This window comes from Radiomyces spectabilis (assembly GCF_025331425.1).
Source record: "Radiomyces spectabilis strain NRRL 2753 chromosome Unknown BYT42scaffold_18, whole genome shotgun sequence".
Classification (NCBI taxonomy): domain Eukaryota; kingdom Fungi; phylum Mucoromycota; class Mucoromycetes; order Mucorales; family Radiomycetaceae; genus Radiomyces; species Radiomyces spectabilis.
The window spans coordinates 500,197-514,680 of record NW_026251943.1 but is presented as its reverse complement, the minus strand read 5'-3'; the positions used below and the strand labels follow the sequence as shown (position 1 = coordinate 514,680).

Here is a 14,484-nt window from a genome sequence, read left to right as displayed (position 1 = left end):
GTCTGTTCGTTTAGCGTACCACCCAAATATATGGAAGACACAAAAAAAAAGTCCAAAATACAGCATGAAGCATATACGAACTACCTTCTTTTTTCAAAGCTTGCTGATGTTATTCTGGACATCTTTGTGGATGGATCTTTTGCTTTTGCTGTGACCGTTGAATGGATATGATTGAATGCAAAGTGCCGACATTGGGAATAGATTCCCCAGCGCAACGCTGTAGTTCCATCATTATTTTCCATTTTGGGAAACAGCGCGCATAGGGCGGGGATGGCAGGCGGCGGTTGAAAACTTCACGTCGAGTGGCACAACGAAATTTCGTGCTGTTTCTTTTTTTTTTTCTCACACTGCACTTTTTTCCTTGTCAAACTATCATGCTTTTTGAACGACTCTTGCACCGAACCTCCCGCACTGCCTTTGCACTCCTTAGCAAGCGAGATTACAGCGGTGGCCGTTTGAAGGGAAAGAATGTATTGATGTAAGCCGACAAGTGCAAAACTACACGCGCGGCCAAGCGATCACTCAACGTGTGCTAGCACAGGAGCGTCGTCAGGTATTGGAGAAGCTTGTGCGCGCGAATTTGCTAAAGAGGGTTCCAATCTTGTATGTAAAAAGATAGAACTTATTCAATATCGAGATTGGTTGAACCTCGTTCTAAAGTTCGTCTTTGACAGATTCTGGCCGCCAGAAGATTGGAACGCCTGGAGAACCTGAAGAAGGAGCTGAAACAACAATATGGAAACATTGATATCCACACAGTCGCTTTGGATGTTAGTAAAAAGCAATATATCGATTGTGCTGTCATCCCTTTGAAAGAAAAGATTGATGTATTAGTCAATAATGCCGGCTTGGTGATTGGCGTGGATCATCTGGCGGACGTGTCGGAGGAAGCATTTGACACGATGATGGATACCAACGTCAAAGGACTCGTTTTCCTCACTCAGGCTATATTACCGGGTATGAAAGCTCGACAGACAGGTCATATCATTAACCTGGGCTCTGTTGCTGGTAAACAAAGCTACCCAGGCGGTAGTATTTACTGCGGTAATATTCTTTCATTCCCCGTTGCCGTACATCACACAACAGCAAGACTAACGCTATCATAGCTTCGAAACATGCCGTAGACGCAATCAGCCGAGCGTTGCTGTATGAACTAGTGAATACACCTATACGTGTCAGTCAAATATGCCCTGGATTAGTCAACACCGAGTTTTCCACCGTACGATTCCGAGGCGATAAAGAAAAAGCAGACAACGTGTACAAAGGCGTCGAACCTTTGGTGGGCCAGGATATTGCCGAACTAATCACATTTACTGCTTCACGACCTCCTCACGTCAATATTTGCGATATGCTCGGTAAGTCTGACATCTCTTTTCGCCAAGCCGTTGAAGTCGCGTCCCTCATCATCAATCATAGTATTCCCAACCCAACAAGCCGATGCTCGTACAGTCCATCGCCGAGAACAATGATGAAACGATAACCTACAACACATCGAAAAGAATGATGAACGATCCGAGAAGTTTGTTTTTGTTTGTTTGCCCTTTTATAATAAAATAAACGATAAAAGAATAAAGAAAGTTTATGCTTTGTATAAAAGATCGATAAATCCAGCCGCCACATCGTTGATGATTGATTTATCCGGTATGCTTGCTGCGGTACCATAAATGGCCGCGGTGCTGCCTTTGTTGCCGGTGGGGTTAGCTACCAAATGGAGAACAACATCCTTCAAATCTTCCACAAACTGGTCTGCGCTAGGCACCCACAAAAGCGTTACGGAAATATGAAGAGCCGGGGGGTTTTGCAATGCGCTCACATCCCATCCACGTTTCGATAATTCATCACCCACATCGTAGATATTGATCGGGTCGTTGGCACCAAATGCTACCACAGATGAAATGGGATCTCCCTTGACATGAAGTTGAGGGATTTCTCGGATACTGTTGAAATTCGCGACGAAATCAATACCTTGCCTTTTTCTTTTTTTGGCCTTCCTTCAAACAATGCTTACCCAGCTTCAATCTTGCTTCGAGCGCCGACAATCTTTTTGCAGGAATCCAAATAACCATCTTCACCCATCTTCATCAATGCTGCCCAACAACCGGCAATCAACGCACCAGGTCTACATTTCGCGTGAGTTATCTCGTCGTCGTGAGAATCAGATGTTTACATCATCTTACCTTGAACCCGCCACACTGGGTGATGCATAAATACCACCGGTCCAGTCTGCGCAAAGGAAGTATTGATATTTACGGATCACCTTGTCACGATACATGACAATAGAAGATCCCTTGGCGGCGAAACCATACTAAAAAAGAAAAAAAAATATAATTAATACGATGGATGAATGGAGTGCATACCCTGTCGTGTGAGTGTGTGCGTGCTATATTACCTTGTGTGTATCACATGAAATCGAAGTGACGCCATCGACTCGGAAATCAAATGGTGTGGTAGGGAAACCGGCCTTTTCGAGGAAAGGCATGATGAAGCTGCCTAAGCAACAATCGACGTGAAGTCCGACCTTGTGTTTCTTGGCCAATTTGCCCAGAGCCACAATATCATCAGCAATACCGTGAGGGAAGTTCACCGCCGAACCCGCAATCTAAACAAGCAAGAAAAACAGTGACCGCTTGTTTCTCAGTTTTGACATTCACAGGTCGCATCATCTTTGTGGTTCTTACCATGATTGTGTTGCGTGTGATAGCTCGTCCCATCTTTTTTACATCCACTTTGTAGGTAACTGGATCAACGGGAACCATGATCAGCTTGATGTTAAAATAACCTGCGGCCTTCATAAAAGCAGCATGAATCGTTTCGGGAACCACCCTAACGGAATGGAAAAAAAAAAACGACATCGACCCGTAAGATCATCCGATATTATACCTCCGACGCAGGGTTGGTTACCCAAGAAAATAACTTACATTTCAGGGTATCGAATGCCTTTCAAATCCTTATACATGTCACGATACGCTTTGCAAGCCATAATAATACTTTCGGTGCCACCACTGGTCATGGTACCACAACCGGTGACGGGGGCATTGTACATGCTCAAGACCATGGCTACCGATTCAGCCTCCATGCGTCTCACACCAGGGAATACTTCGGGATGCAGAGGATTTGAAACGGCAAATAAACGGTAAGCTTCCGCCAACAGATTCGTCAAATCTTCACCACCGTGATAAATGGTGCCCGAGACCCTGCCACCTTCCCAGTCCCTTGCCTTCATCTTTCTCAATCTGCCGAATAAACAAACAAAGCAGGAAAAATTGAGCATGACTGTTATGTAAGCATGAAGGTTTCGATGGGAAAGAACAAATCCATTAGGACACTGGCTACTTACGCTTGAAGACGTTCCAACACTTGATCGTTCTGCAGACCGTGAAGAGGAAGTTTATAATTGGGTACGATATCTCCTTCTCGCGATGTCATGGAATGCTCCATTTCCGCCAATGTCTTGTTAAGCTCGGCATCGATCTTGGCTTGCACTGAAGGAAGACGACGGAGTTGTCTGAAAAATACCTAAAAAGTAAGAGCGTGGGTTTCTTTAACAATGCTGTCATGTGAACATTGGCCATCACCAATGACAAGAAAACTTACACTCATGATATGGGCTTTGAAGTCCTTGACTGCCCGGACAGGCCCACCGACCACGACCTTGGAGTAGAATTTGCACCAGTAGTTGATCACGACGAGAAAAAAGACAATGTTCTTGAGGTGATTCCATTTTGGATTATCCAAAATACGGCTCGTCTGAGCTAGCCGAGTGAGAGCTGACGAACTCAATCCAGACTTGGCCATGATGAAAGAAAAAAAATAGAAGTGTCAGTGAAAAACTTAAAGTTGGGCATTTCTCCCTCTTTTACCCATTCTCTGAAAATTATTCAAACCCCGCCACCGGTTCACTATTCACTGCAGCGCACTGTCACACAATCATGAACACATTCCATGTGATAGTTCTTTGAACAGAGTTTTCATTTCTATCGCAAATCTGTTATCGCTTCATTCTTAAATGACACCTCGTACGAAAGTAAAAAACGGGCACCAGTGACCCCTTTCTTTTTCCATCTCTTGCCCCTTGGTTTCTGTTCGCCACAAACCAACCTGCATATGGTGGCCCGACCAAACAAGGCGACAAGCTGTCGCAGGTGATCGGCGCGGCTGGGTCACACCAATGAATATTCAGTGCTCTGCTTTTTGTGTGCATGTAAAAAAATAAACGTGATTTACAATTGTTGCTTAGTTTTCCAGGCAACGTATCATGGATACGTTTCAACTTGCAATCATAGTCTCTTAAAGCATGTGGTGTGAGCGGTGTTGGAAACCTCTGTGCATTTGCATACAACGAAAACCAGGGATGAAGAAGCTAATTTAAAAAGCTTTTTTTTCTCCTGAACTCATTGAGCTACATGTCTGCCCGCTCGGCCTTTTTGAGCTTTTTGTCGCATGTTCGAACAGTGACCATTTGTTCAATATTCCGTCTTTGGGTTAATTGTCTGTAATTGTCGAATTACCATTTTGCTGCAACTGAATCATGTCATTTTTTTCTTACTGTGTCAATTTTTTCCATCTCTTTCTCTCATATTATCAGTGGCTGCTGGCTAGTCGACATAGGCTATTGGTAGGGATGACGTAGAAGAGAGCCGATCCAGTTGAAGTATACTCCAACGACAAGTTCGTGCTCGATCTCAAATTTTTGAAAATGCAGATACCGTTTGGTTTTATTCAGTAGCTGTAATGTCATGGAGAGACAAAGATGATTTAAAGGATCATCGGATCTTTGGTTTAAGATGGAAAGGGGAATAGGAAAGGGAACGTGAGCCATATCCATCAGATTAACAGAGAGGACATGCTACAGAAAGGATCAATGCTTATATCGGCGAAAGAGGAAGCTGTGAATCAAAAAATTCAGGATGTGGATGGAGTGCTGATACCGGTAAAAATGATAGGTTCGGTGGGAGGGAAACGGTTCATGCCAAAAGCAATGACATCTTTGGCGCGTTGGCCAGACTGGGTCTTCAAATCGAATCGCATAACGATTTCGCCCATCATGTATTTGATCTCTTTGACAGCAAAATAGCGGCCCGGGCAAGCATGTGCGCCTAGACCAAAGGCAATATAACCCGTGTCGGGCACAGCGCTTGGTTTGTCGTCATGAACATAGCGATAGGGGTCAAACACCCACGCAGGTTTAGTGTCCTTGTTCTCCATCGATGACATTCCCAGATAATCACCGCGATGAATTTGATCGACCGACAGTACCACGAGACTGCCTTTGGGAATGACTTGACCGTTCGATAAAGCGACATCTTGCAGAGCCAAGTGATGCAGGCCGAGATAATCTCCATTCCAACGCAAGGTTTCGCGCATAAAGGAATCCATCAGCGGAATGGCGCCCACATTTTCCGGGGTGCGGACGTCGAGTTTGGCCAGCTCTTGGCGCAACGCACGCACCAGTTCAGGACGACAAGCGAGTTCATGAAGCGCAAATGTGGCAAAATGCGATGTGGTGTGAATGCTGGCCAGCGCGATATCCTTGAACCAGAAAGCCGCATCTTCCGGTGTTCTTAACGATCCGTCGCTCTTTCGCATATTCAGTGTCATGGTAGCAAATGACACTTCGTCATTGACGTGGTCGGGATTGTTGCGCATACGACGCAATTCAGGCAGCAGCAATTTCATGATAAGATCCAGTTCGCCTTCGACGGAATAGAAACGTTTCACCACGAAATTGCCCAGCCAGGTAGGGAAAAACGACAACATCAAGCCTGCCTTGACGATCTTTTGCGTGAAAACCGCCATGGATTCAATCAGTTCCTGGTCGTTGCCCACTTTGCTACCGGCAAAACAAGGGCACGACACGTGCGATACACCTCGCGTGAAAAACCGCCACACGTCAACGGTTCGTTGTTCGTTTGGCGCAAGCACAATCTCTTTATTCAAATAGTTGAGAAATGCCGTCTGCATTCGTTCCGTGAACACGCCAAGAAGATGGGGCTTGAAATTCTGCTTGATAGGGTACGATACTGCGTGCGGGAATGGGAAAGTTTAGCGCATAACAAAGGCAACAGATGGAAAATTATGAATGGAACTGGTTGGAGACATACCTGGATTTTTCTCTCGCGGCGATGTTCCTTCCCCGATAAATTTATGGTCATAGCAAGTGTGGATGACCCGATACATGGGTACAACGGTTTGGATGCCGTCGTTGAAACTTAACAATCGAGTAGACGATGTCAGGACTTCTGCAACGAGCGGTCCACATACCACGTATGGATCTTGTCCCGGGATACGAATGCGAAAAGCGTTGCCATAGTCGGCGGTTGCTTTGTTGATAAATCCTTCGGGGTCCTTGGATAAGGCCAACATGTGGCCAAAAAACGGCACACCGCCGGGAACAAGGCTAGGAACGAGAGCCGAATCGACGGTCGTTTTGGATCGCTGACGTCGTGCCAATTTCCAAGTGGCGTATACAATTGCAGCTGCAGCGGTAACGGACAAGTAAGGGTTTTCCTTGCTCCACCGATGAAGTAGTTGGGATAATCGGGTATCGGCAATAATCATAATGAAGAGAGGGAACAAATGGAAAATTCCAACCCAGGCAGGGCAGGTCTTTGAATCAACATTTTTTTTTCAAGCCGTCGCTAATTCAATTCAACCTGGTGAAACCTGAGCTAAGTCCGCGCATGTGGGGTGAGCAGTGAACTTTCATGCCGCTGAATACAATTTATTTGTCTTTTTTTCATATCTGGCCCTATTGACCCAACTGCCACAGATTCCACTTTTTGATTTAATAACCGATAACCTCATTTTTATAGAAAGTTGGAGCTTTACCTTTTCCCACTCACCAACTTTGGCATGACAACTCGAGATAAGGCCACAACGCGCCACAGTAGGAACAAGAGGATAAAAAGAAGGCAGGCCGAAAATGATAAAGACTCTCGTTCCAAAGATTTCATGCCCAGGTTAATAAGAATATTGTAGTCCAGAACACGATGGGCGGTTACCTGCAGGAGATGCTTGTCATCTAGATGCTATGCTAGCTATCCAAAAGGAAATTGGCGATGTAATTGCCCAAAGACATGCTGGTACGAATGTAACCCATGCTGCCAAGCTGTCCGGTCCATTCAACAACTGGAGCTTACGTCGGTGAAAATTGGGCACATAATTTGCAAGGCCTTGTGCATTATTCAATCGACTGGGAAAGAAATGGCTTCTGCAACAGATTTGATGCTCAAGTAACAAGGCGATTTCTCGAAGACTACAAGCCATCACATGGCCCTTCCTGCCCCCTCTACTCACCCTTCTTAATCTATTGAAGAAAGCTTTTCCAAGTTCAAAGGCCCCGATTAGATAATAAAGCATAATTCTCTAATATAAATATACTTACCAGAATCAAATGGCACAGTGGCACGGATCCGCCTGCGTACTCTAATGATATGGCTGGCATCTGATGAAGACACTATGTCACGACAAAAGGTAGTAACATTATTTTCTGAAATGGCTGTGTCAGGTTCAAAAACAGAAGGACCCATTTCTTGCATGAATCAAGGGTGGTTGTTGCGCCCTTTTGTCGAGAGAAAACATGGATCCTTTCCTGAAATCCAGAAAAGACGTTTTTCGGATTTTCGAGATAGACACAGTGATGCTAAGCGACGTGCGTATTTTAGACTTGATACTTATTGGGCACAAGACACCAAGTTTATTTCTGCTCAAGCAAAATTATTAGATTCCCGGAAAAAAATGATGAACGTGCATATTCAAAAGCAAACAGATTGGTTTGTTTAGTAGATATAGAAGGGGACAGCTTTAATGTCGAGTAACGAAAGAACACAGAGAGCTTATAATTACGATATAAATGACTAGGAAGAGAAATTTTAAGCCATTTCACAATACAAATGGTTATAGAATGTGGTTTTAAAAGAGGGAAGAAAAAGGTAAAAAGAAGGGAAGAGCAGATGAGCACCAACAAACAAAAAAAAAAACAAAAAAAAGAAAACAAGATTCAAAAAGGGGAACGGAATCATCGGATTTTCCTGTTTGTCAAACAATTAATTCGTGGTACGCTTCTTCTTTCTTCTTCCAGGGTGAGGAGCACCTTCCACGATGCGGCGTACCAGTACGAACACACCTTCCGATGAAATCACCATGTCTACAATAAAAAATAGCATAAGCCCACCAGGATCAAAAACATTTCATATATGACTGCACTCCTGTTCAAAAAAAAAAAAAATGCAAGCTGGCAGATTTTTTGTTTTTGTATGGCATCATCAACGAAGTTCAAGCGTGATTTAAACTCGTTAATAACCAGTTCAACTTACTTTGAATCATATCCGCCATACAATAGCCGCCCAAGTTGGCCTGCCAGAAATAAAAGTCGGCAATGGATGCACCGGATTGAAATAGGTTTTCGAGATCGCGTTGATGCTTGAGAGTGAGAGGATGAAAATCCTGCTCTTTCATGACTCCCCATTCTGGATGGGATGGTTTAGACGGGTCCAGAGGTGGGCTCGCGGCTGTGGAAGAAGACAGCGATCCTTTGGGTCGTGCCAACAGGGATGAAGCTGAAGTCGTCACCGCCGGCGGTGTCATCGTGGCTGTCGCTGCTTGCACATGGTCATAATCAATAAGACTGGATTCTGTTGGCCACGGGTCTAGACGCACATCGGTATCCAGAGACGCGGGATTCATGGTAGGATAATGAGGATGATGGTAGGCAGTAGGGTGATTATCTTGTGATCGTTCAAACGTCATCGTATTTCAAGAGGCATTCCTTTCCGGAATCAAGGAATGCGGGAAAATAATATATTTTGTACGTGTATGAAAAAAAAGAAAGCTAAAAACAATATAAATGAAAACTTGACGAGGAAAGAAAAAAAAAAGAAAGGGCGGGGGATATTCACAGATAAGAAAAGAAGAAAAAAAAAGAGAAGAGAAGAGAGAGAGGAGATAAAAACGTCGCTTCAACCCGTTTTATAATGTTTTTTCTCTCTCTCTCTCTCTTTTGGTCTTCCTTTTGTTTGTGGAGTAGAAATAGGGGATTTCGTATCTAAACAATAGGATCCTCTTTTTTTTCGTATGATTGCTTATGCTAACGAAAACCTTTTTTGCGTTTTCGTGTGATAAGAAATAGCGAAGTTTTGACATTAGCTGATGAGGATGATTGGTTGGTCATAACTTACTTCCTTTACACTTGTTTTTTGTCTTTTTGTTCATTTATTGAAGTGTCCTTTCTGGTTTTTCATTTTCCCACGTAGAAACAGAAAATTCCGTATTTAGCATCCCTTTGATTAGTTTTCTTTGTTATTGTCTTGCAGTATCAGCGTTTTGGCTTGCGAAAAAAAAATTATGGGATAGGACATTTACGCAGATCTATTCCAATTAGTGCATCTCCTGTGATTCATTCGATTACGGATGGCGTCAGATGAGACCACGACCCTATTTCATCAACCATACCGACCACACAAAAAAAAAGACCATCCACTAATGAGCTCGTGGATTGTATACTTCAAACGATGAGAGATTGATGCTGGTCACTCACAACTGTCTTGACGCCTGTCGACCTTAACTTTTTTTTTCATGACATTCCATCAGAAGAAAAGGGGGGAGAGAGGGGATGAAGCGAAGGAAAATGACCGCTTTTGGGGGACAGGTGAGGGTTTTGGGTTATGATGTGTGTGTGACACCCCTTTTTTTTAAAAAAAAAAAAAAAAAAAAAAAAAAAAAAAAAAAAGGTGCGTGATCCGAGCTTTATTATGCTGTGTTCCCATATCAAAAAGAAAAGATAGCCCCCTTTGGAGAAAAGCAAAGATAAAAAAAGCGATAATGCGATGGTGGAATGACAATGTAAATTTTTATCTTGCAACCTGTGATTACTGGTTGTATTGAAAGGCACAGTTGTATCTTTTTGATTCAAGAAAGCGATGAGTCAGGGGTAGTGGAAATATTGGTTTTGGCTATCCCCATCGACTGAAACAATTTGCCCCTGAATATTGAGCTTAATCCAAGGACATGACAACAGAATGAAAAAGAAAGAAGCAAAGTAAAAAAAAACTTGAAAACAATGAACAAGAAGAAAAAGAAGATGATAATACAGCAATATAAACGAGCGCATAATGATTGCTTATCTAATCTGATGGCAAGAAGAACGCCACGGGTCGTTTTCACTTTTCGAACAGCCGGTCTACATGGAGCCAGTGAATAATAACGCGTTTCGAACAAAATATCAGGTTCATATTCCTAGTATTCTTTTTCGTGCGTTGCATAGATTATTCAGTCAGACACGCTTAGCTAAATGAAAACAAAAAAAAAGCACCGTTCTTTAATGGACTCCTTCGAATAAAGAAAAAATGACCCCCACCCCTTTCTTTTCTTTTTCCCAAGTCATTAAATTTGAAATGACAGGGATCATCATCGACTTGGTATCGAATATTCAAACTCGTTGTGAATTGCCGTTGCAGGTAGTGAGAGCTATCTGCGGCATCGTGTCAATCCGCGCTTACCACCGTGCCCATCGTTTTTTATTTTATATTCTCCTCCTGATTTTCCCTCCCAGCCAGGCGTCCTATTTTTGGATAGCAATATGATTGTTCTTATTCACTAGAATGGATATCAACCATCACGGTTTGATTACTTTTCACTGAAGATGATATTTTTATTGCTTACATCAAGGGAAAATCATTATAAAAAAGAATCCAACAAAGAAAAAAGGGGTGGGAACCTTGATCATCCTCGTCATCTGTTGATTGATTGGACTTGAAATTTTTTATTCTACCTCTCGATAAACCATCACATGGCAGTCTTTTTTTTTTTCCTTCAACCCCTCACGCCAAAATGCATGATAAACGGGTTCTCCTTCCTCATGAACTCGTGGTTTGGAAGAAACTTCAGGTATATTTTGTTTCCTGGTTGTGCATGGAACCAAGGATGATGAGATTAGATTTTTTTTTTTTTTTTACATGTTGAATAATCGGCCCCAGGTATTCAGTAGAAACTGCACTATGCTTAATTGATGATAGTTGGCTTCTGAATAACTCACACCAATCCGAATCAGCAAGAATAAACCCCACGCTATACATCCAAGCCATATCCACCAACGTGGGTTGAATTTTGGCGACCAACGTGGCGACGAAGACCCTGGATAGGAACGGTCAGGAACTCGCGACGAACCATGTCGTCTTCTGAGCGACTTGGTTCTAGCCCGTGCTGATGATATTACTTGACTGTCCAGATTGTCATTGTCGTCGACAATGGGAGGAGCAATGTCACGGCCCACAGGAGAAGCACTGTCACGGTAGGTCATTCTGAACAAGCTCAATCGTTGACCATTGACACGTCGCGATGGAGTTGACGTGCTTTTTTTCAACGTATCTACTGCCATGGGAAGATGACGCCGTTGCCGAGAAGGACGTTGACCAATATCCAAGATGCTTTCATCGTTGGACATTTTTCCTTTCCAAAAGAAAAAGACAGCCCACGTTCAAGTGAGTGTCATTGACAAACGGGAATGTCCCCATCATTTCAAATTCCGGCGTGTGGCTTGTCATTTCAGTGATCAACGATAAAGAGGGAGGAGGCCGACGATCACACTGTAGACTATTAGACGGCCCACGGTGGATCAGTTGGTGGACCTGAATTCTCTGGAAAAGGACTGAAGCTAACCGAGGAATTATATGTATTGCTCTGGCTTCGAACATGTGGTTACTGACGAGGCAGTTTACGCAAAGTAGATGACGACGATGCGAATATCAACAATAAACAAGAAAGCAAGCAATGTATTCCGAAAAACAAACGATGATGACGAGTTTTTGTAATAAAACGACTTTTGGTCTCTATGTTTTGGTCACGGACCTTTCAGAGAATGTAAACTCACACTAAGGGAAAAAGAAAACACAAACGAAATGACCTAAACTCAATTCCGACGATTGTCAGCACGGACAATATCATTCATGCACTATACAGCCAAGTAGTTGGTGCTAGCCTTTTTGTGTCAAGACGTTCTTACAGCAATGATAGATGGATGAGGCAAGTCGAAGAAGCGGATTTGCTGTACGAATAGTAATTCTGAAGATAGAAAATGAAAATAAAATAGAGACCAAAAAAAAGGACAGTCTAGTAACTAAAAAACACATACGATGCTTGGAATTCGATGGGTCTACCAAAAAGACGTGTGTGACACTTTATGGCCAAACGAAGCAACAGGGCGTATCCAGGCTTAAAAAAGCAACATCACTAAAATTACCCCATTAAAAATCCGTTGGTTCACTGATGGCACAGTCTCGCCTCCATGTCTATTATAGTGATTTCATCAAAAGGGAAAAAGATACGGATAAAATATATAAAAAAATAGTGTATCCTATTTCAAAAAAAAAAAAAAAAATTGCTTCGCAACGAAACACAACTTTGACACCATGCGTGTTGCACCAGGTAATGATTGTTACTCAAACGGGCTTCCTCATCCGAGTGTTCCGATTCAGTCAATCTTTATGAGGCTAGGCTAGGCCCGCACTAGGTGGGCCTGGTTGTCATGGGATCCTTTTTTTTTCTCATCTTTTGCCTTTGACCAACGGAACTAATGCGTTGAAACTACTCTAATTCTAGCCGTGATAAGAATTTTTTTTTTGGGCCTAGGGTGTAAATAGCTCTAGTATGTGCACGCAAGACGACGGCAACTGCAACTTATCGGCCATCTTATCCCTGCATTGGCCGTTTTCATGCATTGACCCATCATCGGTTTTTCGTTTATTTTTGACGCAACATCAACAAGTCCGATGGAAACTTGTGGAAACTTTTTCTTCTGACTCGGTGTTTACGCTCGGCGGCGATCTGATTTTCTAAAAAGAAGCACACAACGTCAAACGATTGTGTAAGGTGCAATCCAAATACTGGGCCGCCTTTGAAGGCCCTGGTACGATAACAGCATACAGTGGCGACTGGGCTATGCAATGTCATGCTTGTTTCGGCTTATCCCAAAAAGACGGATCGATTTAGGATATTCAGCACCATTCTCGTGATAAACACATTTGGCTTCAACATGATGTCCCTTTTTTTATATCTTGCACATCACTCGACTGATCTGTAAGCAAAAAGATCATTCTTCGCCATGGTACCTATTAACGGATTTTAGATTTCCATCCACAAAAGTCTTGCAACAGAAGAGAGACTAAAATCGGACAACATTGTAAGTGAAGAAAGCAAAAGTTTGAATGTTTTTTTTTTTTTAATATAAACCTAATGAAAAAAAAAATGCGAAGAAAAGCAAATTACAACTTTTTTGAATGATAAAGAAAAAAAAAATAAGATTCATAAAAAGAAAAATGAGGCATGGGGAGAAACTTTTTTTTTTTGATAATTTTGTGTATGTGCGCACAAAGAAAGAAATATGAAATGATAATTCAAGTGATGGCCAGTAGTAAAGATGTATATGTACAATCAATGATAGAAAAAAGAAAAGAACATGATGGTAATAATGAATGGATCCCGGTGTTGTAAAGTCTTGAAAGGAAACGAGTTGGGAAGTGATGCATGCTTGTGATTTTTTGTTGGATATCCATGGTTGGGTAACAAAGTGTGATGTTGGATTCGAAGAAACAATGCGTTTACTTCAAGAGAGGACAGCTAGGTCTTTTGTGGCCATATTTTCCGCACCAAGAGCTAAGTAGATCAATGTATCAGTTTACTGTTCCTGCTACCATGCCGTGAAGTGAAAGATTCACTTACCATTGACCGCCTTGCAAATTCAGAGGTTTGATAGCAAATGACATGTTGACCGATATGTAAAAAGGCAAGTATGGTTCCGAAATGGTTGAACTGGAATTAATGATTTTGTAGAGAAAAGAAAAATGGAAAAAAAAAGTTGGACCAACGTAGTATATATTTATATAAAATAAATGTGCGCTCGGCAGCCATACCATCTGTGCGTTATGCTCATCGGGCGCTCGGAGGCAAAGGGAATGGGAGACAATCTAACGAAAAAAAAAAAAGGGGGGGGGGGGTTGCGGAATGACAGATATAGTGGAAAAATGACATGTTACAACGGAAGGGAGGGATCAAAAACGAAAATGATCAGGTACGGATAGTCGCGCGGAAAACTATTTTAACCAATGAAAGTGGCCATTGCCATGCGAATCTATCAATATCATCATCATCTTTGGGGGGGAAGGAACAAGGTGGATACCAAAAACTAAAAGGCAAGACGGACATTTAAAATGGAAGAGTGCCGTTGTGGCAACCATTTTTTTTTTAAAGTTAAAGCTTTTCTGATAAACTCCCGAAGCATGCGGTGACACTTGCTTGTCATGGGTGGCCACTTCCAAGTTCTGCATTTTTACCTTTTACAGAATGGCTGTCTTGCAACTGACAGGTTATGATTTCAATTTAAAAAAAATTGTGTGTACCCATCGTGCATCAAGTGGATCGGCAAAACAACCCATGTGTACCCCATTGCGTCGTTCAAAACGAACCGAGTCCTCGAGACTGCCATGAAGTAAA

At 42.6% G+C, this 14,484-nt stretch overlaps 6 protein-coding genes across 6 annotated transcripts; 1 reads left to right on the top strand and 5 right to left on the bottom strand.

Moving 5' to 3' along the window:
* The first annotated feature begins 333 nt into the window (after positions 1 to 333).
* Positions 334 to 1,539, top strand: BYT42DRAFT_589662 (uncharacterized protein). The gene is made up of 5 exons (XM_051570407.1): positions 334 to 478; positions 537 to 603; positions 675 to 1,044; positions 1,107 to 1,355; positions 1,417 to 1,539. Exons 1-5 carry the CDS (start codon positions 375 to 377, stop codon positions 1,467 to 1,469), a joined length of 843 nt encoding a protein of 280 aa, XP_051418468.1. The 5' UTR covers positions 334 to 374; the 3' UTR covers positions 1,470 to 1,539.
* On the bottom strand, positions 1,540 to 3,848 carry BYT42DRAFT_589661 (sphingosine-1-phosphate lyase). Its single transcript, XM_051570406.1, has 8 exons — positions 3,595 to 3,848; positions 3,338 to 3,516; positions 2,919 to 3,233; positions 2,679 to 2,823; positions 2,390 to 2,599; positions 2,178 to 2,305; positions 2,009 to 2,119; positions 1,540 to 1,937 (listed from the first exon to the last, which is right to left on the bottom strand). Exons 1-8 carry the CDS (start codon positions 3,793 to 3,795, stop codon positions 1,580 to 1,582), a joined length of 1,647 nt encoding a protein of 548 aa, XP_051418467.1. The 5' UTR covers positions 3,796 to 3,848; the 3' UTR covers positions 1,540 to 1,579.
* A 1,054-nt stretch (positions 3,849 to 4,902) lies between these two features.
* BYT42DRAFT_505893 (cytochrome P450) lies at positions 4,903 to 6,558 on the bottom strand (the record flags this gene model as incomplete). Its single annotated transcript, XM_051565056.1, has 2 exons — positions 4,903 to 6,020; positions 6,102 to 6,558. 2 exons carry the CDS (start codon positions 6,556 to 6,558, stop codon positions 4,903 to 4,905), a joined length of 1,575 nt encoding a protein of 524 aa, XP_051418466.1.
* A 1,031-nt stretch (positions 6,559 to 7,589) lies between these two features.
* BYT42DRAFT_589650 (uncharacterized protein) lies at positions 7,590 to 8,929 on the bottom strand. Its single transcript, XM_051570405.1, has 2 exons — positions 8,316 to 8,929; positions 7,590 to 8,146 (listed from the first exon to the last, which is right to left on the bottom strand). Exons 1-2 carry the CDS (start codon positions 8,746 to 8,748, stop codon positions 8,046 to 8,048), a joined length of 534 nt encoding a protein of 177 aa, XP_051418465.1. The 5' UTR covers positions 8,749 to 8,929; the 3' UTR covers positions 7,590 to 8,045.
* A 1,835-nt stretch (positions 8,930 to 10,764) lies between these two features.
* BYT42DRAFT_161312 (uncharacterized protein) lies at positions 10,765 to 11,708 on the bottom strand. The gene is made up of 2 exons (XM_051562327.1): positions 11,656 to 11,708; positions 10,765 to 11,589 (listed from the first exon to the last, which is right to left on the bottom strand). The coding sequence occupies exon 2, from the start codon at positions 11,438 to 11,440 to the stop codon at positions 10,949 to 10,951; it is 492 nt and encodes a 163-aa protein (XP_051418464.1). The 5' UTR covers positions 11,441 to 11,589; positions 11,656 to 11,708; the 3' UTR covers positions 10,765 to 10,948.
* Positions 11,709 to 13,195: 1,487 nt separating this feature from the next.
* On the bottom strand, positions 13,196 to 13,974 carry BYT42DRAFT_589643 (uncharacterized protein). The gene is made up of 2 exons (XM_051570404.1): positions 13,714 to 13,974; positions 13,196 to 13,647 (listed from the first exon to the last, which is right to left on the bottom strand). The coding sequence occupies exons 1-2, from the start codon at positions 13,905 to 13,907 to the stop codon at positions 13,593 to 13,595; spliced, it is 249 nt and encodes an 82-aa protein (XP_051418463.1). The 5' UTR covers positions 13,908 to 13,974; the 3' UTR covers positions 13,196 to 13,592.
* Between the last annotated feature and the right edge of the window lie 510 nt (positions 13,975 to 14,484).

Coding starts and splice junctions, on each gene's coding strand:
- BYT42DRAFT_161312 (XM_051562327.1), bottom strand. CDS start 11,440: ATGTCCAACGATGAAAGCATCTTGGATATTGGTCAACGTCCTTCTCGG.
- BYT42DRAFT_589662 (XM_051570407.1), top strand. CDS start 375: ATGCTTTTTGAACGACTCTTGCACCGAACCTCCCGCACTGCCTTTGCA. Junction 604..674: donor CTAAAGAGGGTTCCAATCTT/GTATGTAAAAAG, acceptor CGTCTTTGACAG/ATTCTGGCCGCCAGAAGATT. Junction 1,356..1,416: donor CAATATTTGCGATATGCTCG/GTAAGTCTGACA, acceptor CATCAATCATAG/TATTCCCAACCCAACAAGCC.
- BYT42DRAFT_589643 (XM_051570404.1), bottom strand. CDS start 13,907: ATGGTATGGCTGCCGAGCGCACATTTATTTTATATAAATATATACTAC. Junction 13,648..13,713: donor AATTTGCAAGGCGGTCAATG/GTAAGTGAATCT, acceptor TGATCTACTTAG/CTCTTGGTGCGGAAAATATG.
- BYT42DRAFT_589661 (XM_051570406.1), bottom strand. CDS start 3,795: ATGGCCAAGTCTGGATTGAGTTCGTCAGCTCTCACTCGGCTAGCTCAG. Junction 3,234..3,337: donor GTGTTGGAACGTCTTCAAGC/GTAAGTAGCCAG, acceptor TTTATTCGGCAG/ATTGAGAAAGATGAAGGCAA. Junction 2,600..2,678: donor TCACACGCAACACAATCATG/GTAAGAACCACA, acceptor TTGCTTGTTTAG/ATTGCGGGTTCGGCGGTGAA.
- BYT42DRAFT_589650 (XM_051570405.1), bottom strand. CDS start 8,748: ATGACGTTTGAACGATCACAAGATAATCACCCTACTGCCTACCATCAT. Junction 8,147..8,315: donor TATGGCGGATATGATTCAAA/GTAAGTTGAACT, acceptor TTTTTATTGTAG/ACATGGTGATTTCATCGGAA.